Source organism: Panthera uncia (assembly GCF_023721935.1).
Source record: "Panthera uncia isolate 11264 chromosome C1 unlocalized genomic scaffold, Puncia_PCG_1.0 HiC_scaffold_4, whole genome shotgun sequence".
Lineage (NCBI taxonomy): Eukaryota > Metazoa > Chordata > Mammalia > Carnivora > Felidae > Panthera > Panthera uncia.
Window position 1 is genome coordinate 47,687,904 of NW_026057585.1, and position 20,134 is coordinate 47,708,037.

Below are 20,134 nucleotides of genomic sequence, written 5' to 3' on the forward strand. Positions count from 1 at the left end.
AGTCAGTTGACCTGCATACCTGGGCATTAATCTCATTGCTTTACCTGTGCAAAACAAGTGTGCAAAGAAAAACACCTACATATGTGTGTCTATACAAAGACACAAAACCTGAGTCACAATAAAAAGTTTTTAATATAAGAAAACTTTTCTTAATGTAGGAAAATAACCTTTAAAGGGCCAAAAATACCTTTGTACAATATTATCAGCTGACTTGAAAACGTCAATGTGCTTAAGTATCACATATTTTATAAGACCCAACGAAAAAAGAGATCACTTACATTTGATAATTTTCTTAAGTATAGATACCCACATTTTTACTTCTAACATCTATTTTCATTCCCCTGAATTCATTAACTTTTCAAAAAATAAATAAAAAGCACATTCAGCATGAGGACTGTTTAATTTCTGATGAACAATTCCTGATTTTTTTCTAAATATTGAGGACATAGGAGATTTGGGGTTGCTAGGCATATAACTAACTGCCAACCCACAGTGGAATTCTAAAATTCAAAACAAAATATAATCTGTTATTAAGAGAAACATTACTTGGAAAAATATTTTGTAGATGCAGTTGGGCCAAAGTCTGTGTAAAGCTATTCTCTCATTTGCAGGCTCCCTCCCTTTCTGCAGACAGTTAACTCAAAAACTCCTTTTTTCTCTATGCTCCATTTCCTTAGCTTTCAATGGTTTTCTTACCTTTTCCCTACTCGAACTCTGAATTGTGCCAGCTGAAGCTCCCTTGCCCACATTCAGCCACCAGTTACAATGTTTTCTTTACTCATCTACATCTTTGTTATCTCTTCCTCTTCCTCAGGAGCTCCGTTCTCTGGGATGACTCCTTGGCTTCCCCTCATGTGCCACTAACTAGTCGGTTAGGAGAAAATCTGTTTAAATGTCCCCATCCCTAACATTAGACACTGACCTAAGGCTCGATTCAGGACATACTTATTCCCCGGTCTGTATACATCCTAGATGCATACTGAGGATATTTTGTAGAAAAATGAGTGCAAGTTGCTTCTCCCATGTTGCCTCCAAATGGCCACTGCCATCAACTATACATTTATGTCAGTTAAGTTACTGACACTTAGAAGAGGAAGCCATTTGAACAAAAAGGTTCAATCCTTGCATCTCTAGTTGGTTGGGGGGCGGGGGGCGCTTTGAATACTCGTATCAAAAGGTGAAGGGATTCTGGGCCGTGGGTCTGGTTTGGGGATAGGTGGGAAATAAATGCAGTAGGGTAAGGGATTAGAGGCATTAGCCTAGGGAACTGTAGTCTCTTCCTGCCTTTTAGTATGACACTTGCCCGAGGATCACTAGAAGGATTTTGTATTGTGTGGAAGGCTAAAAGCAGAGTCACACTTTCTCTGCCAATAGACTCGTTACCATGGGAACCAATGCAGAAAAATGAAAATATGACAAGGAGCTGAGGATTAAATGTGGAGAAAATTGATAGGGAGTTGGTTTCTACATGGCAATTTGAGCACTGGGGATTTAAAGAAACAGGACATTCCTCGGGTGGTCAGACCAATGAAAATGGACAAAATGCTGTGTTGGTAGCTGATCCTGGAGGCTGAGATGTGGGGGCATGCGGGGGAGAAGGCAGTAAGCATGTTGTAGTTTGGACAAGGGGGACTTAAATCCAGTCCCATCCCTGGTGAGGTTAAACTCGTCAGTCCAAACGTCAAGTTAACCATATGATCAAAGCTACCCTCAAAAGACATATCCATGCTTAACCTGAAAAATAAAAGCAGACTGCCATAACAATTTTCTTCTTGCCTTTCCAAAGCCAGGACAATCTACCTGACGGAAGTATTGCACACCTAATATATTATTGCTTGAAACACATTCCTGAATATTAAAAAAAAAAAAAAATCACAACTTTAAATTTGTGGTTGCCATCCCCCAACAAGCAGCTACTGTAACCTAGAATTTAAATTAGTTTTTCATTAAGGAAATAATTATTTCACTTCACCCGATACAAGTCCTCTCTATGTATATGCCTCTGTCATTCTAGAGTTGATCATAAACTGATCAAACCACTCTAGGATTCCAGGGCAATCTTCAACCAGGACTTGAAGCATCCACCTAATCTGAGGAAGGCAGACGTACACATTGTACTTTCAGAGGTTCTAGGGAAACTGCACCATTGTGTCCCTTAAGCTTCCCAAAAGGCTATTTTCTGAAATCCAACGATTAATGCCTCGTTCCTGTGACTTAAGCTTTTGGCCAATATTTAAATGCAGTTGTCCTGAGGAGATGAGGGAAAGTCACAGTGTAGATGACTCGATTGGATCCTTCCCGGAAAGCTAATTTTCAAGTGGTAGTGACACCCTTCCCCTGACCCGCCCTCCCAACACACACACATTAAAAACTAGAAACACCATCCAGTAAGTAGGAGGCAAGCCATTGTTGGATAGCTGTCTTTAGGGTACATCTAATTGCAAATGGTCTGGATAAAATATGATCTTTGCACAGTGCTAAGTACACTGGAGATAGATTTTACTAGAAATGTTTATTTATTTACTAATGATTTACTGTTCTGTGTGAGTTTCTTACTGAAGCCTCTGATAATCTCAGCAATGGGTTCTTGAAATGCCAAAAGCCCATTAATTTCTGTTTTCTCAAGAGTTCTTGGAGAATTCTGAAATCCAATAAAATGCCTGAATTTTCCTCCACTTGCAGAGTTGGAGGCAAACTTGATAAACAGAGATTTGAGTACAGTGATCTTGCTTACGCTAAAATAATTTCTGATATAAATATTCCAGTGAATTTCAGGATTGGAGACATCTATGGTTGGTTTTTGCAGGGAGGGGGCATTACAATGACCTGACACAGGACTAATCTTTACAGTCACATGCAGGACTGGTTTGTACGAGGGACAGACAGGTAAGCACATCTCTTTCTGAGGTGAACAAAGCATAACAGGGCCTTCACAAGCAGCTATGCCTTTGAATTTGACATGTCATAAATACGACACTGCTTCTTTTCATTTCTAATATGGTCTCTGAAATCAGGCAGCAGATGCCTGGAGGAATACTAACTGTTCTGGATTAAACTAAAACGATTCGCTTTTTCTGTGACTTTGTACTGATTGTCTCACTGGGAGATCTTATCTTAGACAAACTTCAGCTCCTCCAGGCTGGGAGGCCACCTCTGACACTCTTGTATTTAATAGTTTTACCACATCCATTCATTCTTGAGCCAATTTAAAAAACTGTCCTAACAAATGTCATGATGTATTGAGAATTTAAATTTGATGCCTTCAAATATTTTAATCAGTTTGGTTTTTCCTCTCCATCTTCTTTGAGGTTGTGTAAGTGATTCCCTGCTCTATCACGAATGCTAAGGAGTTAGAGACACAGCTTTTACAGAGTTTCCTCTAGTTTTGCATACAGTTGAGTATACAGTTCACAAAAGAACCACTCTTGCCAATATTAGGACTTGTATTGCTTTCATCTCTCACAACAGTTTGGAAGTATAAAAGCTGTCTTATGGGTGGAATGATGATATTTGCATAGTAGGAATGTGAGGAATAAGTCTAGAGTACAGCATGCAGACTGTAGCTGATAAAATCATATTAAATACTGGAGACCACCTAAAAGGTAGATTTCAGGGGCTCTCACCAGACACACACAAAAAAGGTAGCTATGCGAGGAGATGAGTTAATTAGCTTGACGGTAGTATAATTCGCCAACGTATTTGTATATTGAATCATCAAGTTGTACACCTCAAATACACAATTTTTATTAAAAACAAAAAAAACTAAAAAAGAAGAGCATCACACTCCATAGCTGTTAAATAAATAAACAGTTCAATGTAATAGTTAAAAAAAAAATGTGGCTTTTTCATGTTGGCCACTGAATATATGTGGATACCGGGCTTTTTCCAATACTTTTCAAACTTCATCTCCAGCACTATGTCCAAAGTGGTACTTGAGGATCAGAAACCCACTGACTAAGTATTGAAGACGCACTAACTCATAGCTGTAAGCATGCTTCACAATCCATTGCATAGTTTTAATAAACATATATTTTCTAAGACGGTGCACAAAGACACTAAATTGCTCTAAGGTAAAACCCACCACTTCGTCTCCAAATGGCAACTAATTTTCCAGACCATGGTTGAACTCATATACTTTTTGAACCCACCTTGATTATATAGTTGCTGTTCTACCTCTAGGCTCAATCTAACCAGAGTAAAATAAATAAAAGCCTTCACGTTAACCTCAAAGAACAAACAAAAACGCTGGGATTTTGTTGGATGTAAAACCGTATCTCTCTTTCTCTTGCCAATGTAGTAGTCACTGACAAGATTTTTCCCTCAGAATATAACTTACGGGAATTTAGATGGCTGCCACAGCTGAGTGCTTAGAGATGTTGCCGGGTGAAATTGCCGATGCTGAAGGACCTTAGAGAAGGGTCTGGGGATGGGCCCCATAGCACCTCAGCTGTCTATCTCTCTGGACAGCGCGCATATGTATCTGCTAGTCACTCTGTCCAGCCACTCTCTGGTTTTTTGCTTCCTAGAAAATTTCATTATAGGTGCTCTTCAAGTTGCTTTTCTTACTCAATTCTAATGAGTCCTGTTCTGTTCCTAAACACAAAGCATCCCCCTAATGGTGAGGTGTTTGCTAATAGTAAAGAGTGTGATCTTTTCCTTTATGTAAGTATATAAATATTTAGACTATGCAAGTCTACCAGAATTAATTGTGTTTAAAATACAAATGAAATACTTTAAAGCAAAATTTCAAGAGACAGCAAACGTTCACCATTCTATTCTCTCCTTTCTTCAGACTGATCTCTTCAAGCGGCACATTAGGCCTTTGTTGCCAAGCTTCAGTACTCTCTCTCTCCAGGAAAGAGGAGCTGCCATTGAGTCCTTCAGCCCCTCTGACTTTGGCCCTTAAGGGACAACCCCTTGGAAGGACAAAACCAAGTGAAAGTGGAAAGCCAGAACTCAGCTAGCCTAGAGACTATCCCTCCCTGATATGGTTCATTCAAGAGGAGGACTACAGTTATTTCCATTAACCTGAGACGTCCTTTTTTGGAAAAGGATATCTATGAGGGACAGGAGCCTGCCTTCTTCCTAAGGAAATAGAAAAATATTCCTCATTCATATTATGTTAAAACAAAAAGGTGAAAGGAAGCATTCGCCATCTTATTAGAGGAGGAGAGAAGGTGATAATACACTGTGCTCCGTTCTCCCCTCATGTTTTGTACCTACACAGTACCATTTGTTAGACTTTCTGTGTCTGTTTCCCCACTACACTGTTTCTTGAGAGGGGGCACTGTGGCTTATTTATATCTCCCATTGTCCTCAAAATCCTTTGCTCGTCAATATTTGTTGATTAAATTGCATGTACAGCAAGACAAACTGTTTTAATTACTGATAACTTTTTTAAAAGAATAAACACATAGATTGTCCAGAGACCAAATCTTAGGGTGGTCCAGAGGAAGACTTAGAGAAAAATGCTTTAACAGCTCTTGAAGCTAGATCTGTTTCAATCCATACACAGACCTGGGTGAATGCTCTAAATATGGGTATATATTGTGAGGGTGTAGGTGAAGATGCTGTAGATATTTATGGAAAGTTTAAAAAATAAAAGAAGTTATAGTATTTTACCTTTGAGTGGTTTATGATGATTTGGGTCCCTAGATCACAGGGATAGTAAATATCATTTTTCAGAAATAAGTGAAAACCTAAAAAATGATTGACTTGTGTGTGTGTATGTGTGTGTGTGCACGTGCGTGTGAGACACAGAGTCCCAAGTTTAAATTTCCCTGGGAAATGGCCACAAACCTATATCTATAATGTTTGCCAGCAGCCTTCATGGTTTTATAAAGAACATATCATAGGGATGGCCTGCTAGAGAAATCTGTCTTGATCATAACAAGGCTGTGTGATTCTATCAAGTGCAAAATACTTATTGCTAAGTTGAATGACACCACAAGTATGGCTGAAGAATTGTATTCAAAGACTAGTCTCCAAAGAAGGTTGAATGAATTCCCTAAGAGTGCACTGTATTAGTGGTTCCCGATTAGGGGGCCAGAAGGAAATGGTTTCCTCTGGAGGAAAACACCAGAGGATTTAAGTAGTTTTACATAGACTTCGGGAAAGAAGAACTTGTTTTCCTTCTATTTTTGCTTGGGGTTGGAAGAAGAAAAGATTAAATGGTTTTAAGAGAAACCATGAACCCACAAATAAATAGGACTGATGGAATTAGCAAAGGAGAGTCCCATACAAGGGTGCTGGCTAAGTTGTGAGGGTGAGGATATAATTAGCTTAGAAGCAGTAAACAGAAATATTTGGGTTTTAAAACTACGATCAAGCCATCAGACACTCTGAAGTTCCAAATATTTAAGAATCAAAACAGCTTGAGGACAATGTCACCCAAACTGCCAGAGGCTCTCTGTTTTCAATACCCAGACATTCTGACTGAAAGAAGGGAGGTGGGGGAGATTTTAAACTACCTTTGGAATCTGATTATCACTTAATGAGAAATCTTTTGAAATACATTCCTTATTCCCTTTATAATAAGGTACAATCTGATTATATTATGCTAATTACACAGGTAAGTTAGGAGTTTATATTAGATGCCTAGCTACTGCCAGATATCAGCTGGAAATAAAGCCATACACAGATACATACATATTTGGGTTGAACTAGTTGTAGAACTGTGTAAGGAAGGCTATGCTAGGCACATTTACTTCTTGATGTTTAAGTTTTAGACAGCTCATTTAAAAACATGTATTTTAAATAATTTGTGGCAAATATCTTTCTACATATTTAGAATGAGCACATTGTAAGGAAGCTTATTACAATAATGGCAGATAGGCACAAAATATTTGGAAATCACAATGAGATTAGAGAATAACTATTAAAAAGGTGGATGTAATAATTAAACTGAACAATTGGGAATATCAAAACTTCAAATCACACATTCACTGAGGCTTAGAGAGAGCCCTATGATTGGGTCTCTTTATGATTGGGATACAAGCAGAAAGGTTTAGTAAAAAATATAGAAACTACTTAAACCCAAAGCTCTTCATTTGTTTTCTTATATTGTTTAAATTTAAAGCATTGTTTCAAATTAATTGTCTCAAAAGAGTATAGAAATGGGTGTTAAAAGTTTTATCAACAATTTATTAACACTTACTTATTCACAGGTACATCAGCATAACAGGTATGAGAATGGACTGTTGAGAGTGGTAATCCAAACTAGAGAATTGCCAGGATTTGGATACAGAATATAGATATAAGGGCTCCATCTAGTGGCAGCTCTTCCTAACTGCAGACATGTTCCTAAAATGTATGTGGATCTGTGCAACTACAGATGAGGATAGTATATATCAGATTTGAATCCAGCAATTTAAACGGAGGGTCTTATTGGGATGAAACATATGTTTTGTTTCCTTTGCAGGGTGTGTTACTGAGGAAAGTGGTAGCCTATTCTCTGGAGGAATTTAAAAAAGCATTAATTCTTCCCAGAAGGTAGACAGATTAACCAGATCTTCTCAAGGTCCTTTTCTATCTTCTGATAGGACAATAATTTCCCTTGTTTTCCCTCAGAATTTGCTTATGGATATATTGTTTGATATTAGGTTTTATTTCAGAAAATTTCCCTGTTATTTTTTTTTAAGGAGATAACTTTTGGTGATTTTCTTTATACTGAGAAGTTGCTTGTCCAAAAAATTATCCACTACATTATGAAAGTAGTTTCTAGAAACAAATAGCAATTAAATGAAATATAATTCTAATACATGCCTCAGTTTTTCATTTTGAATTCTTTCTACTTCTAGAAGAGTGGGAGGGAGGCCAGAAACCAAGGAGAGCTGAAAGATCACTCTACCAGCCAGGAGAGAGGGGAGGGGGGGAAGGGAATTCTGGAACTGTCTGAAGGAGGGGCATTGTCACCAACAGACTGGAGCGTGTGTCTAAATCTGAATGTGATTTCTGTCATCCAGTTTCTCTCTGTTCTTCTCTATCACTCTGTTACCTCCCTTCTTGCCCTTTTTTTCTCATTCTTATTTCCCTAATGTACTAATTTCTCTCCAACCAGCTCTCACGCCTGCTTTCACTCTTATTATTCTAAAATACTCTTACTTAAAATAGTTCAATTACTGTTACTATTTTGAAATATTCTTACTACTCTAAAATGTTACTCTATCAACTAATAATTTACTTTTCATTTTTCACTTCAATTGGTTCAAACAGACATTGGCATTCTTTTCCTCTATAAATATAGAAACACTGGGCTACAAGAGCAAAGCATAGGTCTCTGGTGAGTTTGAGGCACCATACTCTTAAAGGAAATGATGATGATTGTTTCCTTCAATGTATATTTATGGTTTCTAGAATTTAAAAAATCCTGAAAAGAAGCCATCATCAGCCAGCTAGCAAGTTCTCCTCATATAATGAGGAGGTAGCAAGTTCCCCTCACACAAAGAGATTAAAAGACAGGCAGATGGAGTAATTAATATTATCTGTATAAGCAAAATAGTAGATGAGAAATGGATTTAACTTTGGGAAGATTTCACTCAATTCTGTAGTCAGTTTGTGTTGAAACTCAAATAGAAAAAGATGGGAAATAATTCTGAGAGAAAGCTAAGAAAGAAATGCTTTACTTAGAAGGAAATCAAGATCCTATGAGGTAATGAAGGAAATGTGGTTAGGAGCTTACCAACCTAGGGCTTTCCTCTCTTAGATGCTGTTTTTCTTTTTAGGAGCTACATTCTGCTTCCCCTCAAACCCTTAGATGAGGGAAGTATCTAATGAAGCTGATGCTAATGGCAGTATAAATAATTTTCTCTCTACTCTGATATCAACAGACCAGATTCTGACCTCTATAAAAGTTTGGCATGGGGCACGTGATTTTATCAAGTAATGCAGATTGTCTGTGATCTATCTAAATAGTTCATCATGTTAATGCTATAACTTTTGTGGCTTTTTTTGATAATTTTGGCTGGAGTATATGACATTTTCACTTTAGGGATACAGGTGGTGGAATCCGTCCATGAAATGAGGCCAAAATGCAATGTGTAAACATTGTCAGAGTGAACTATGGTCAAAGGCCTCTGGACAGGCTCTTCCTTATTCTAGAACGGACAGCATGAGGCAGAAGTTAAATTTTAGAGCTAAAATAGGGTGGGGGACTCCTTCTTCCCAAGTACCTTTCCCTAATCCCATTCCCAACCCAACTCTTTACCATTCCCCATGCCTCCAAATTTTAAAAGTAGCTTGAGCAAAGTAATCTACCAAGTCGTAATGTACAGGGAGAAGAGCCTTAAAAGGGGGTCTAAAACCAGATCCAGCCATCTGTCTTCTCAGTTCACAGTCACATCACCTCTCTAGGACTTTGGGCCTCTGATAAAATGAGGAAACAGGACTTGATTATCTCTAAGATGTCTGTAAGGCCAAAACCATGGCTCTGTAAGTTCAACCTCATGCACTCATTTCTCTGAAATATTTCTGGAATCTATATGCATGACTTCTTCCAAGATGAGAAAAAAAAAAACCCAAATAAATCAAAAGGATAGATGTTATATATTCCAATTCAATGAACAAAAGCCATTTCTTAAACTTTTTGGACAATGTTAAGGTCCTTAGAACACAAATAAGGGAAATTAAACACAATTGCTAACACGTGGAAGAGGAGCTTAAAAGGTCTTAGGAGAGGATCTGGAGGATTGGAGGGGAGGAAGATTAGATTAAAAGGGGGAATTAAAAAAAAAAAACACTAGAAACAAAAGACTAAGAATGGTGAATGAACTGAGAGTTAAGATTGTGTAAACTGGACATAAACTTCCCACTAAATTTAAAAATCCTGTCATCCATTTAATTATTGTATAAACATTTATTGAGCACCTACTATGCTTCTGAGTCTATGACAGGCACGAACGATCCATGGTAAGCACAACCAGATGTGCTGTCTGGAAGCTCTTCTGTCTAGAATGCCTCTTTTAAGTATTGTCTGATCCTTTCAAGGAGTTGATGGGAGAGAACGAACAAATACCAAATAGCTATGTGATAAGTGCTGTAGATAGAACAGAATGTGCTAAGTACTATAAAATATGCAAAAAAATTAATAAGACCTTATTATCATAGGGAAGAGAAATTTCTTCCAGTTAAGATCAGGTAAAGTTTTATGATGGTGGTGATGCTTGAGCTGGATATAATTTTGATAATTTAGAAAGGGAATGGGAAGAGGAAGACATCACAGTGGAGGGACCAGTGTGGGTAAAGGCAGAGGTTGAAAATCACAGGGAATACTCAGGGAAAGGTAAGGATTTCTAGGTGTCTACATCACTGGTTATGTATAGTTAAGGTGAAGAAAAAACCAACAATTCTTAGATTCAGAGGAATCAGATTTCCTTGGAAGAATAAATAGATTCTATGATATGTAAATATGTATGATCTAACCTCACGCAAAGTCATGGGGCGGAATGAACAGCCTTCAGCGAAAATGTCCCTCACCCCACTGAAGGAAGTGAAGTAAACAAACAGGAAATGCAGCTGCTGAATGAATATTCACTTCATTGCATTTCTGAGTGTATCATTCTAACATTGGATAATCAGGACTCCCATGCTCCCCAATAGTCGGTAAGAGGCAGTGGTCATAGGAGCAACCCTATGGGGACACAACACAGAAGAAACTCTTCAATCCAACAGTCCTTGTCTTTTAAAGTACTGGCTTCCATCTCCTTCCCCGAACATGTCAGGGGCCTATAGACACAGTGCTGTTGAGGAGCACCATCTTTCACTATGTTCTCTCTCTTCTTTAGAACGAACAAACTGGCAAAATTCTCTTCCACGGATTCAAGGGACTCTGGTTGCTACTTATCTTGTCCAGTAAGGTCTCTTCTCTTGTCACTTCTAGCCTATCAAATCTTGCCCTAAATCTTGGCAAACATTGATAATGGCCTCCCAAAGGCCATAAGACCCTGTAGGGAGACCTATGTGTAGCTCCAAATGGAACAACCATGCTCAAACCCAAGAGAGATTTGACTAGATAAAGATGCTACTTCCTTTTGCTATACACAGGTTGAGGGCAGGGACAAAGGGACTCACCACATTGCCTTGTACTGTCTTTTTTTCTGGAAGCTCTCTCATCTTCCCACTTGGTTGTGAGACTCTGTGCAGAGGAGACCATGTTGTATCCCTTGCAGAGCCTGGTCTATAGTTGATGCTCCACAAATAGTTGTAAACATTGCACTTAATGTTTTCATTATATTCACCAATAAAATGCCCATATTTTGAATTTTGAATGACATACCTTAAACTTCTGAGATTCAGCTATAGTAATTGTTTTCCTGTGGAGGAAATATGGATTTTCCTGATGAAAATAAGTCTGTGTAAGATATTTTAATCCAGGTATAGAGATACCTGACTATACACTGCTTACACATGTTAAAGATGGGGGGAAAAAAAAACTAGCACAAATAATACAATTGTGCAACAGTGATAGTTTAAGTATATATATATATATATATATACCTTTCAAACTAGAGAAAGATTGGATCATTTATTTAACTTTTACTCAACACTCGTTCCCACACTCATTGAAAATTATGGTAGGTTTGAAAATAATATTTGTAAAAATTTGACCCATGGCTTTTTCTTTGGGTCAGGCCTACATTGGTTCTGATACCAGACTATTAAGAGTCACAGGATTTCAGTGCGTTTTACATAAACACTGTCAGGATTTCACAATCTTCCACTCTTTAGGTACTGCAATTAATAATATTAGGCAAAAAAAAAAAAAAAGTGTTTTGTAGCATAATTTGGGGAGATACTGGTACAGCTTCAGAGATATCCTTATCTGTGCCTGTCTTACATCCAGTTCCATTTCTTATCTTGCTTAGTGCTCAGTGAGTTGTTACCAAGTGTGAGCTTACTGTCCTACAACAAAATCCAACAAGGGAAACTAGCAGATGAAGTAATGCTTCTAAAGCTGGAACCAGCGTATTATTTCCCTTCCCTTTCAGTTTTCTCTCTTTACTTCCCCTGGAACTGCTCTTTGGGAAGATTATGACAATCACATTGTTAAAAGTCCAGGGGAGTCAATATTCCTAGATTTTCATTTATTCCTTTTAATCAAACATCAGAAATCTCTGGCTTCTCCAAAATAGAAGGCTTGCAATCTATATCCTCACAAGAGAATGTTTCCAAACCATTCTCTTGCAGAGAGTGTCAAAGGTGAGGAAGATTGGAACCTGTCCCACTAGCAATCAGCTGGCAGGCTTAGAAAGAGTCCTCAATATGGTAAAATTCAACACTTAAAAAACAGAAGTGGAAACACGGTTCTATTAAGGCATTGTCACCCTTGCTCTTGAACACACAGTTTGTTGTCAGAGACAGAAGTGTTCCACCTTTGCACCTTGGTTAATGCTACTAATCCAGGTTCCTTGATCACCCAAGAAAGTTCTTCCCAAGCTGGAAGCTGGAACCATCAGTAGATACTCAAGTGTCTCCAAACAATTAGAACTTTAAGGGGCCCTCTTAGTCTTGTGTCAACAGGATGGAAGCAGCCGGCCACTGCCTTTGGAACATCATGGGGAGTTAGAGGGATGAATCTATAGCAGCAATAGCAGCAATGAAGAGAGGTCAGTTTTACATACTAGAAACAGAAATGACCCCGAAAGTTTCCAAATATAACTAGAAAACTTGACTGCATCTGCTTTGACTTTTGTAGAGTGGGATGTTTCAGAAAATACATTCTCTGAAATGTTTAGATCAAATGAAGCTGAAAGGCTGCATTGGAGAGCTGACACCCAGGATCTCCTATAATATTAACCCACACGCTTTCTATGCACATCCTTTTTTCCACAGCCCATGTTCTATTATCTTTCTATAATGTATACTTGGGTGATGGTCTTACTGAGTGATGGGGAAACATTCTGGGCCAAGGCAAGATGCTTTTCTTAGTGGAAAGCAGTTGTATTGCTTGGGAAAAAAGGTTCATGCAGGTGATCTCACATCTGAAGATTTCCCCCCAATAACCAGATGACCAGATAACTACAACCATAAGAGAGGGCACATCACCAACCCAGTGTTTGAACATTTTATTGAGCCTCACAAAGATTTAGCATTGCTGTGAGAGGAATTTTACTGGAAACTCAACCCTGCTCTTCTTGATACTACGTAAAGGACCCATCTTCCTAACTTATTGAATTTCATTATTTGCATAACTTTTTACTGACCTAGTGTTTTAATAAACCTGCTATTTGGTCAGTATATCAGGAGTCAGTCAAACATATTGTCTGGTTGAATTCACCAAAGGCTTAGAGTAATAGTCTTGTACCAACATGCCGACATGGTGGTTTATCTGGTTATGTTGTATTGTTGCCTCTTGATAACAGTGTCTCCATCAGAGTAGACATTCTTGATCTGTGTGCCAATGAGGGGCAGAAATTGACTGAGGACGGCATTAACAGCCAATGAAAAGACAAGTTAGGAAACACACTATGTTTTCTAAATATTTAAATTTTGGTGAAGATATTAAATAGATTTTTATGATTTATAGTAAAATGTTTTTTTCTGGCTTCCTTCATCTAGTCATTTTGGCAAATTCAAATACTTTTCACTTAATATTTGAATGTATAAATCTAATTTCTTCATTTTCTTTCATCTGAGTACACTTTCTCTTCAGTTCACCTGGTGAAATATATTTCAGTACTACTTTTTAAGCAAGCAATTTTATTAGTAATATGTGTGCAGCCATCTTTAGGATTAAAAACAAATTAATGTTGATTTGTCATCCTCTCTTTAAAACTGCCTTTTTCATATTGAAAGTGGTAACCCAATGGAAGACCCGGAAGTGACTGGGATTGTTAGATGTTTATATAATTAACAGTTCTAATTAACGGGGACGCATGTATTTTGCAGGTTTCACTGAGTGATAAATCAGCACGATGTAAATATTAGCATGTTATACTGATTTTGAGTATTCTTTGCCAAAAATCCACTCATATTTTGAAATTAATATGCCTAGATGACTTATGTCTGAAGGTGGAAATTATCATAAGGGAGATTTTGTGACAATGTATTATAAGCCATGTAAGTTGGTTTTTAAAAGTTGTCCACTAATGTCTATTTGGCTTGCAAATCTGTAAGAATTCTACCAGTATTTTTCAGTGCTTGTTCTTTGCACCTCTGATCCTTCTCATTCCCCTTCATTGTGTCTTACTGATCCACCAGATATAGACAGCTGCCTCAGGAAAAAGATCTCAATAAAAATCAAAGACCAAGAGGTGAGTCTATTGGAGTCATCATGAATTCCACTCCTTTGTTGTCAATCTTCTTTTTTTAAAGGCACACCTTTAACTTTTTGGGGGAGGAGTGGGGTTGGTGAGGGGCAGTTAATACAAACCAGATTCCAAATTCAGGCAGCAAAAGCAGTTATTCCAAAAAAAGTCAATACTCAAATTAATGTATTATTGGTTTTGGTCACATATGGAATAAATTAGATTTTTTAACCCCCTTAAGTAGTTAGTGATTTTATTCAATCTAAAAAAAAAATGCTTCTTTTCATTATTACCTGCCTTTTCTCAGTATGCAGCATGGCAGTACAAGTGACAATGAGGTGCTTTGGCACATCACATTTCTTTTCCATTTGGTCAGGGATCCCTTTTCACTTTTTCTCACTTCCTATGGAAGAGGAAGGATTAAAGCATTGGCCCGGGACAACGTTGTCACATCAGGAGTGGCAGAGGTGTTTACTACGATCCTCTCAGCTTTGTGCCTCAGAAGCATCTCCTGAAACCCTGGGTTTGATGTGGAAACCTGACATAAGAAGAGACTTGGGAAGTCCTCTATCTGGCTCTTCTCTCACCTCTCCTGTTAAAGATTAAACAAAACTGATGGGATGACTTGAGATGCTTCATTGCCACCAAACTATACCCATGAGTTTGTTTTTCCTTTACATGATCTTGTGAGGCCAGTGGCGGGGTGGGGGGCATCTATCTTGATTCATGACGATCACTCTATACTAGGAGCTGGAAACAGTGGTACCATGGTTTGGTGTGAGTGTTTGACAAAGAAAATTAGGCTCTGAAAGACATTTCTCATCAGAAACTGTCAATATATTAAAATGCATTTAAAAGTTACTTCTGGGAAACATATTAAATAGGCCAATCATTTAATCATTTGCTAAATGTCAAACCCTATAAAATCATGGTATAATGTCACCCTGACATAAAGCAACATCAAAATTAGTGCATCATCTATAAAGTGAAGTATCATTTGCCTTCAAGTGACAAATTCTATTGCCAAAAAATACCACTGTACTTCTAATAAGTGACACTCATTTTAATAGACCCTACAAAAATACAGTATTTTCAATGTCCCCATAAAACAGTTAACTTACAAATATTACTCTCAGAGCTTTGGTGACATCAATATGTGATACTATTGTGAAAATCCTTATAGAGTACTTGAAACGCTAGCATATAAACTAAATTCATTATATATATATAATATATATATAATGTGGAACTATGAGGGGGAACATGCATACAACCAACTCTGGGAAATTATTCTGGAATTTCAAATGAACATTTTAATCAAATTAATGACTAATATATAAAAGAAATATTTTTAAAGGATTATAAAATGAATTTTGATCATTTATAGAGGAAAACAATTCTAATGTAAAAAATAACTAATTCTATATTAACTATGCTTGTCTTTCTCTCCAGTAAGACAGACTCAGGATTTTATATACTTTGAAACTTTTTTGGAAAAAAAGTATTTTCTCTATTTTTGCCCACAAAAACAGGCACTGAAATTAATATTACAGGTAGACCACAGCTCTGAGAAATTATATTTGCAGTTTCATATTTAAATACTAAAGTTTTTTAATCATCCACCATAACTTTCTAACAACAGTCTTTCTTAATGATAAATTTTATCAATCTCCAAAACTCATTTAAAATGATTTAAAAGTAGCAAATTAGATAAAGCAACACACAAATAAATTCCACATTTACAAGTAAAGAAATCACAGGGGCTACATTTTATAATCAACATAAATTTGAAAGAAAGAAAGCAATATCTTTCCTGCCACCCATCATTCACTGCTTAAATTTGTGGTGAAAAAGATTTATCTATAATGACCTTTAGTCTGTATCTTAACTCTGTGTGTATTGTAATTAGCTAAAGGCATTGAACAAATTAGTTTGTCCTATTTTTATTCAGGTCCCAGAGATAAATGGCTAATTTATGAAATATTTCACTCTGTGTTATGAGAATTTAGCAAATGAATATGGAACCAAATATAAACACTTTATACCATATGTACAGTTACTTTCATAAGGCATTATCATGTAATTTTTATTGAAAAAGATTCAATATAGTAAAGTCTTATTTTAAGATATAGTTTCTTTCTCAATCCGAGATGTTTAGTTTATGAAAATATTATTTTTCTCTATATTCTTTTTGTATATATGCCAACATATACCTGTGCTAGAAATATTTTATGGGAATTACAATTCTTTATATTTGTATTTTCTATATAAAGGCATATACAACTTTGAGGCAGTGTTTCTGATGGAGAGCAGAATTCGTAAAGAGCTTGTATGTGCTTCCGTGCTCTGAAATTATATGAAATCCACTTCGAGAAGAAACTTATTTGATTAAAAAAACAAACCAAAAACAAAAACAGAACTGCACCAATGCACAGCCAGAGGCTGACAATTAAAACTAATACATAACCACATGAACATCATATTTATATAGTTAACATTTTTAAGGATGATCAGTGCTAACATATAGTATTATACATTTGGCACTAATGTTTGCCATTGGTCCAGCAATTGGCAAAATTTGTTTCTATGTATAAATTTTTTTTTTTGAACATTAGGTCTGGCTAGACGTATCTTCACTATTTATAAAAAATATTTAGACAGTAAGCTCACGTTGAATAACTAGGTCTACTGTGTTCTGGAAACTCTTCAGTAGTAATACAGCTTTTTCATGTTCCATATGTACAAAACTATGTCCATTTGCCTGTAAACACACAAATAAAACAGGGCAATCAATGCAAGATACTTGTATGTCACTTCACCATTGTTTCTCATCATAAGAGTCAAGGGAGTATTGAGCAACCACAAGTTATCAGTTTTTAAAATTCACAGAATTGTAACTATGGAAACAACGAATTAATTTCATCCAGATTGACTCAATTTATTAATTCAACAAATACATTTATAAAGCATCCAGTATGTCCTATCTAGGACTGTCCTGGCCACTGTGCTAATCATGGAGATACACTGGTGAATAAGAGCTAGATGTGTTTGAAATATGGTACTTGTTCTGTGGTTGTTCTTTTGATTTGCTTGTTTTTTGCAGGAACTTAGTTGAGATGTTTTGGAAGTGCCCACAGGACCATTGCCTTCTTGCCATTTAATTTCTGATAGAATAAATCCATCAGCAAGGTCGAATATTTCACTCATGACACACGATTGTGCACTTATAGTATTATTAAATCTTATTTTGCCTTACTGAAAAGTTCTTAGTTTATATATTTTTATACGAAAGAGATCATTTTTATTTCTCCCATTGCTAAATGCAAGTATATTCATTATTTATACCAGTGGTTCTCAAGGATGCCATCTAATACACCTAAGAGATCGATCCCTCAGAGGTAAAGCATTGACATTAGTAACAGTGAAGATGCTTGCCATCTTCTAGTTAAGAATCATCAATCTATGCATTCAAAATCCATTTTTGAAAGTTTATTTATTTATTTTGAAGGAGTGTGCAAGAGTGGGGGAGGGGCAGAGAGAGGGAGAGACAGAATCCCAAGCAGGGGCTCCACACTGTCAGTGTGTAGCCCAATGAGGGGCTCTATCCTCTGAACGCTGAGATCATGACCTAAGTCGAAATCAAGAGTCAGATGCTTAACTTACTGAGCCACCCAGGCCGCCCCCCCAAGTCCACTGTAAACATAATTAGCCTAAGGTTTCAATTTTGGGATTCCAACTGACTATTATTTAACATTTCAAAAATTTTCTGCAGTGACTGCTCATGGTTCTTTTTTCTTTTTTTAATTTTTCTTCTCTACATTAAATTACAGATTCTCTTGATTGGAATGATTTTTATTATTAATATATACAAAAGTGGATCCCATAAACCTTCACTGTCATGACGGACAAAATAAAACCCAATCTTACTGGAATTTGGTAGGAATAAATCTTGGAAACTTAATAGGTAACAATTATGTAACTGTTTTCCTTATAGGCTGGGACGCCACTGATTTGGAAGAGTCAGCCAAATTGACTACTTGGCAAAATATGGACAATAGAGCCAGTTAATTGGTTGAGTTTTTCAATTTTCAATTTGCTGAAGTTAATTTTGGGAATCCATTTCCTTTTTTGTTTTATTTTTTAAATGCTTTCTTAAAATATGATTAATATTTCACATAACCACTCAAGATATTTCACTGCTTTTGACTTTTTAAAATTTATAAGAGGGGGTACCTGGATGGCTCAGTTGGGTAAGCCTCCCACTTTTGATTTCAGCTCAGGTTATGATCTATCTCACTGTTCTGAAATGGAGCCCCATGTTGGCTCTGCGCTGACAGCAGGGAGCCTGCTTGGGATTCTCTTTCTCCTCTCTCTCTCTGCTTCTCCCCTGCTCATCTTCTCTCTCTCCCTCTCAAAATAAATAAATAACACTTAAAAAAATAAATAAGATTGAAAACAGCAGCTTTCTAGCATTACTGGATAGTCTTTATATCATAGATGAAAATCGTGGGACACAATATATGCTATCACTAGTTTGTTAAAATTGGTTGGCCAATGATGTGATAAAGAAGAAAGTCCTAAAATATTGCATTTTTTAAACCAAAGTACATCTAACAAATAAGGAAAATACTAGGACACAAAAAATGTAAATTCATGAAAACCCATATAACTAGAAGTTTAAATTTATTTTGAATTAAAGAATCTCCCCCTCTCTCCCTCCCTCCCTCCTTCCTTCCCTCATTCTCTCTTTCCTTACTCTTTTCATCTCTCTCTCTCTCTCTCTCTATATATATATATATATATATATATAAATATAAATAAATCTGTACCTATCATCTATCTATATCTCCTTTAACATGTATAACAACATTTAGTTAATTGAAATGCCTATCAAGGTTGGCATTGGCTGTTGCAGTGGCAGGAAACAGTAATTGGGTAGAACTTTGGGTTTGTTACACAGCCCAGATTTCTTGCTTTAAGTTATAGTTAAAAGCAGACAACTGGGTTCTGTGTGATGTTATTTCTGGTTAGACGGTGATGTGGAATAGAGAGAGCACAGCATATGGTACATTCTTTTTATTCTCAATCTGTATCTGACATGAGGAAAATAGCAAACTTGGGTGAAAGGTATGTTTATTTTTGAGGAATAATCTAACTACCTTAATGCTTCAGTTTGACCAAAAGGCATACCTTAATTGTGAATTAAATTTAACTTTATTTATTTATTTACTTATCTTCAGTAAGCTCCATGTCCAATATGGGGTTGGAACTCACAACCCTCAGATCAAGAATCACGTGTTCTACGGAATGAGCCAGCCAGGTGCCTCTAAATTTAACTTTAACCATGGAGTCCTTGAATGTTAAATATTGTTAATAACTTTGTGAGTGCTCAGATTTCCTCTATGAGAAGACTCAGAACCTGGAATTGGAATGAACTCAAACCCACCAAGAATTTTCAGAGCATTGTTTGAAATTTAAATATCTTGGTGTTTCAGGGAAAACGAATGTTTCGGAATTTGGAGGCCATCAATGGTATATTGTCCACCATTAGACTTCACCGTTCCTGGTTTTAGCAACTACTAGTCTCAAAATAATGTCAATTTTGAGCCTCCTGGTGCTTACCACAGGCTGTGTTCTTATACTGACTGTACAGAAAGAGGAGGCAGAGTAAATCCACCCATATACACCCCAGCCCAGTGCTTTGCCTGGTCTGTGTTGGGAATGGGGGGACATAGATTGAGGTTTTGAATCTGACTTGTTCCCTATTCTCCAGGCAAAGAATAGAAATGGAGAGAGCTAAGGCTGTAGCTTTGAGACATAGCAACTGGGCAGGGAGGGATTGTGGCTGGCTCTTCAAAAAAAAAAAAAAAAAAAAAAAAAAAAAAAAAAAA

General features: G+C 36.8%; 1 protein-coding gene and 1 non-coding gene across 3 annotated transcripts in view; one reads left to right on the top strand and one right to left on the bottom strand.

Annotated features, from left to right (window-relative positions):
* Window positions 1-16,893: 16,893 nt before the first annotated feature.
* The window catches only part of LRRC7 (leucine rich repeat containing 7), a 454,713-nt gene continuing 451,472 nt past the window's right edge, over window positions 16,894-20,134 (bottom strand). For both annotated transcript variants that reach the window (XM_049617014.1, XM_049617013.1), the window contains one exon: window positions 16,894-17,004. In XM_049617014.1, coding sequence (XP_049472971.1) covers window positions 16,897-17,004 — 108 coding nt within the window. In that variant the 3' untranslated portion in view covers window positions 16,894-16,896. The remainder of the gene's footprint in view (window positions 17,005-20,134) is intronic.
* On the top strand, window positions 19,849-19,978 carry LOC125913839 (small nucleolar RNA SNORA51). Its single transcript, XR_007455130.1, has one exon. It is a non-coding gene; the product is annotated as a small nucleolar RNA SNORA51 (small nucleolar RNA).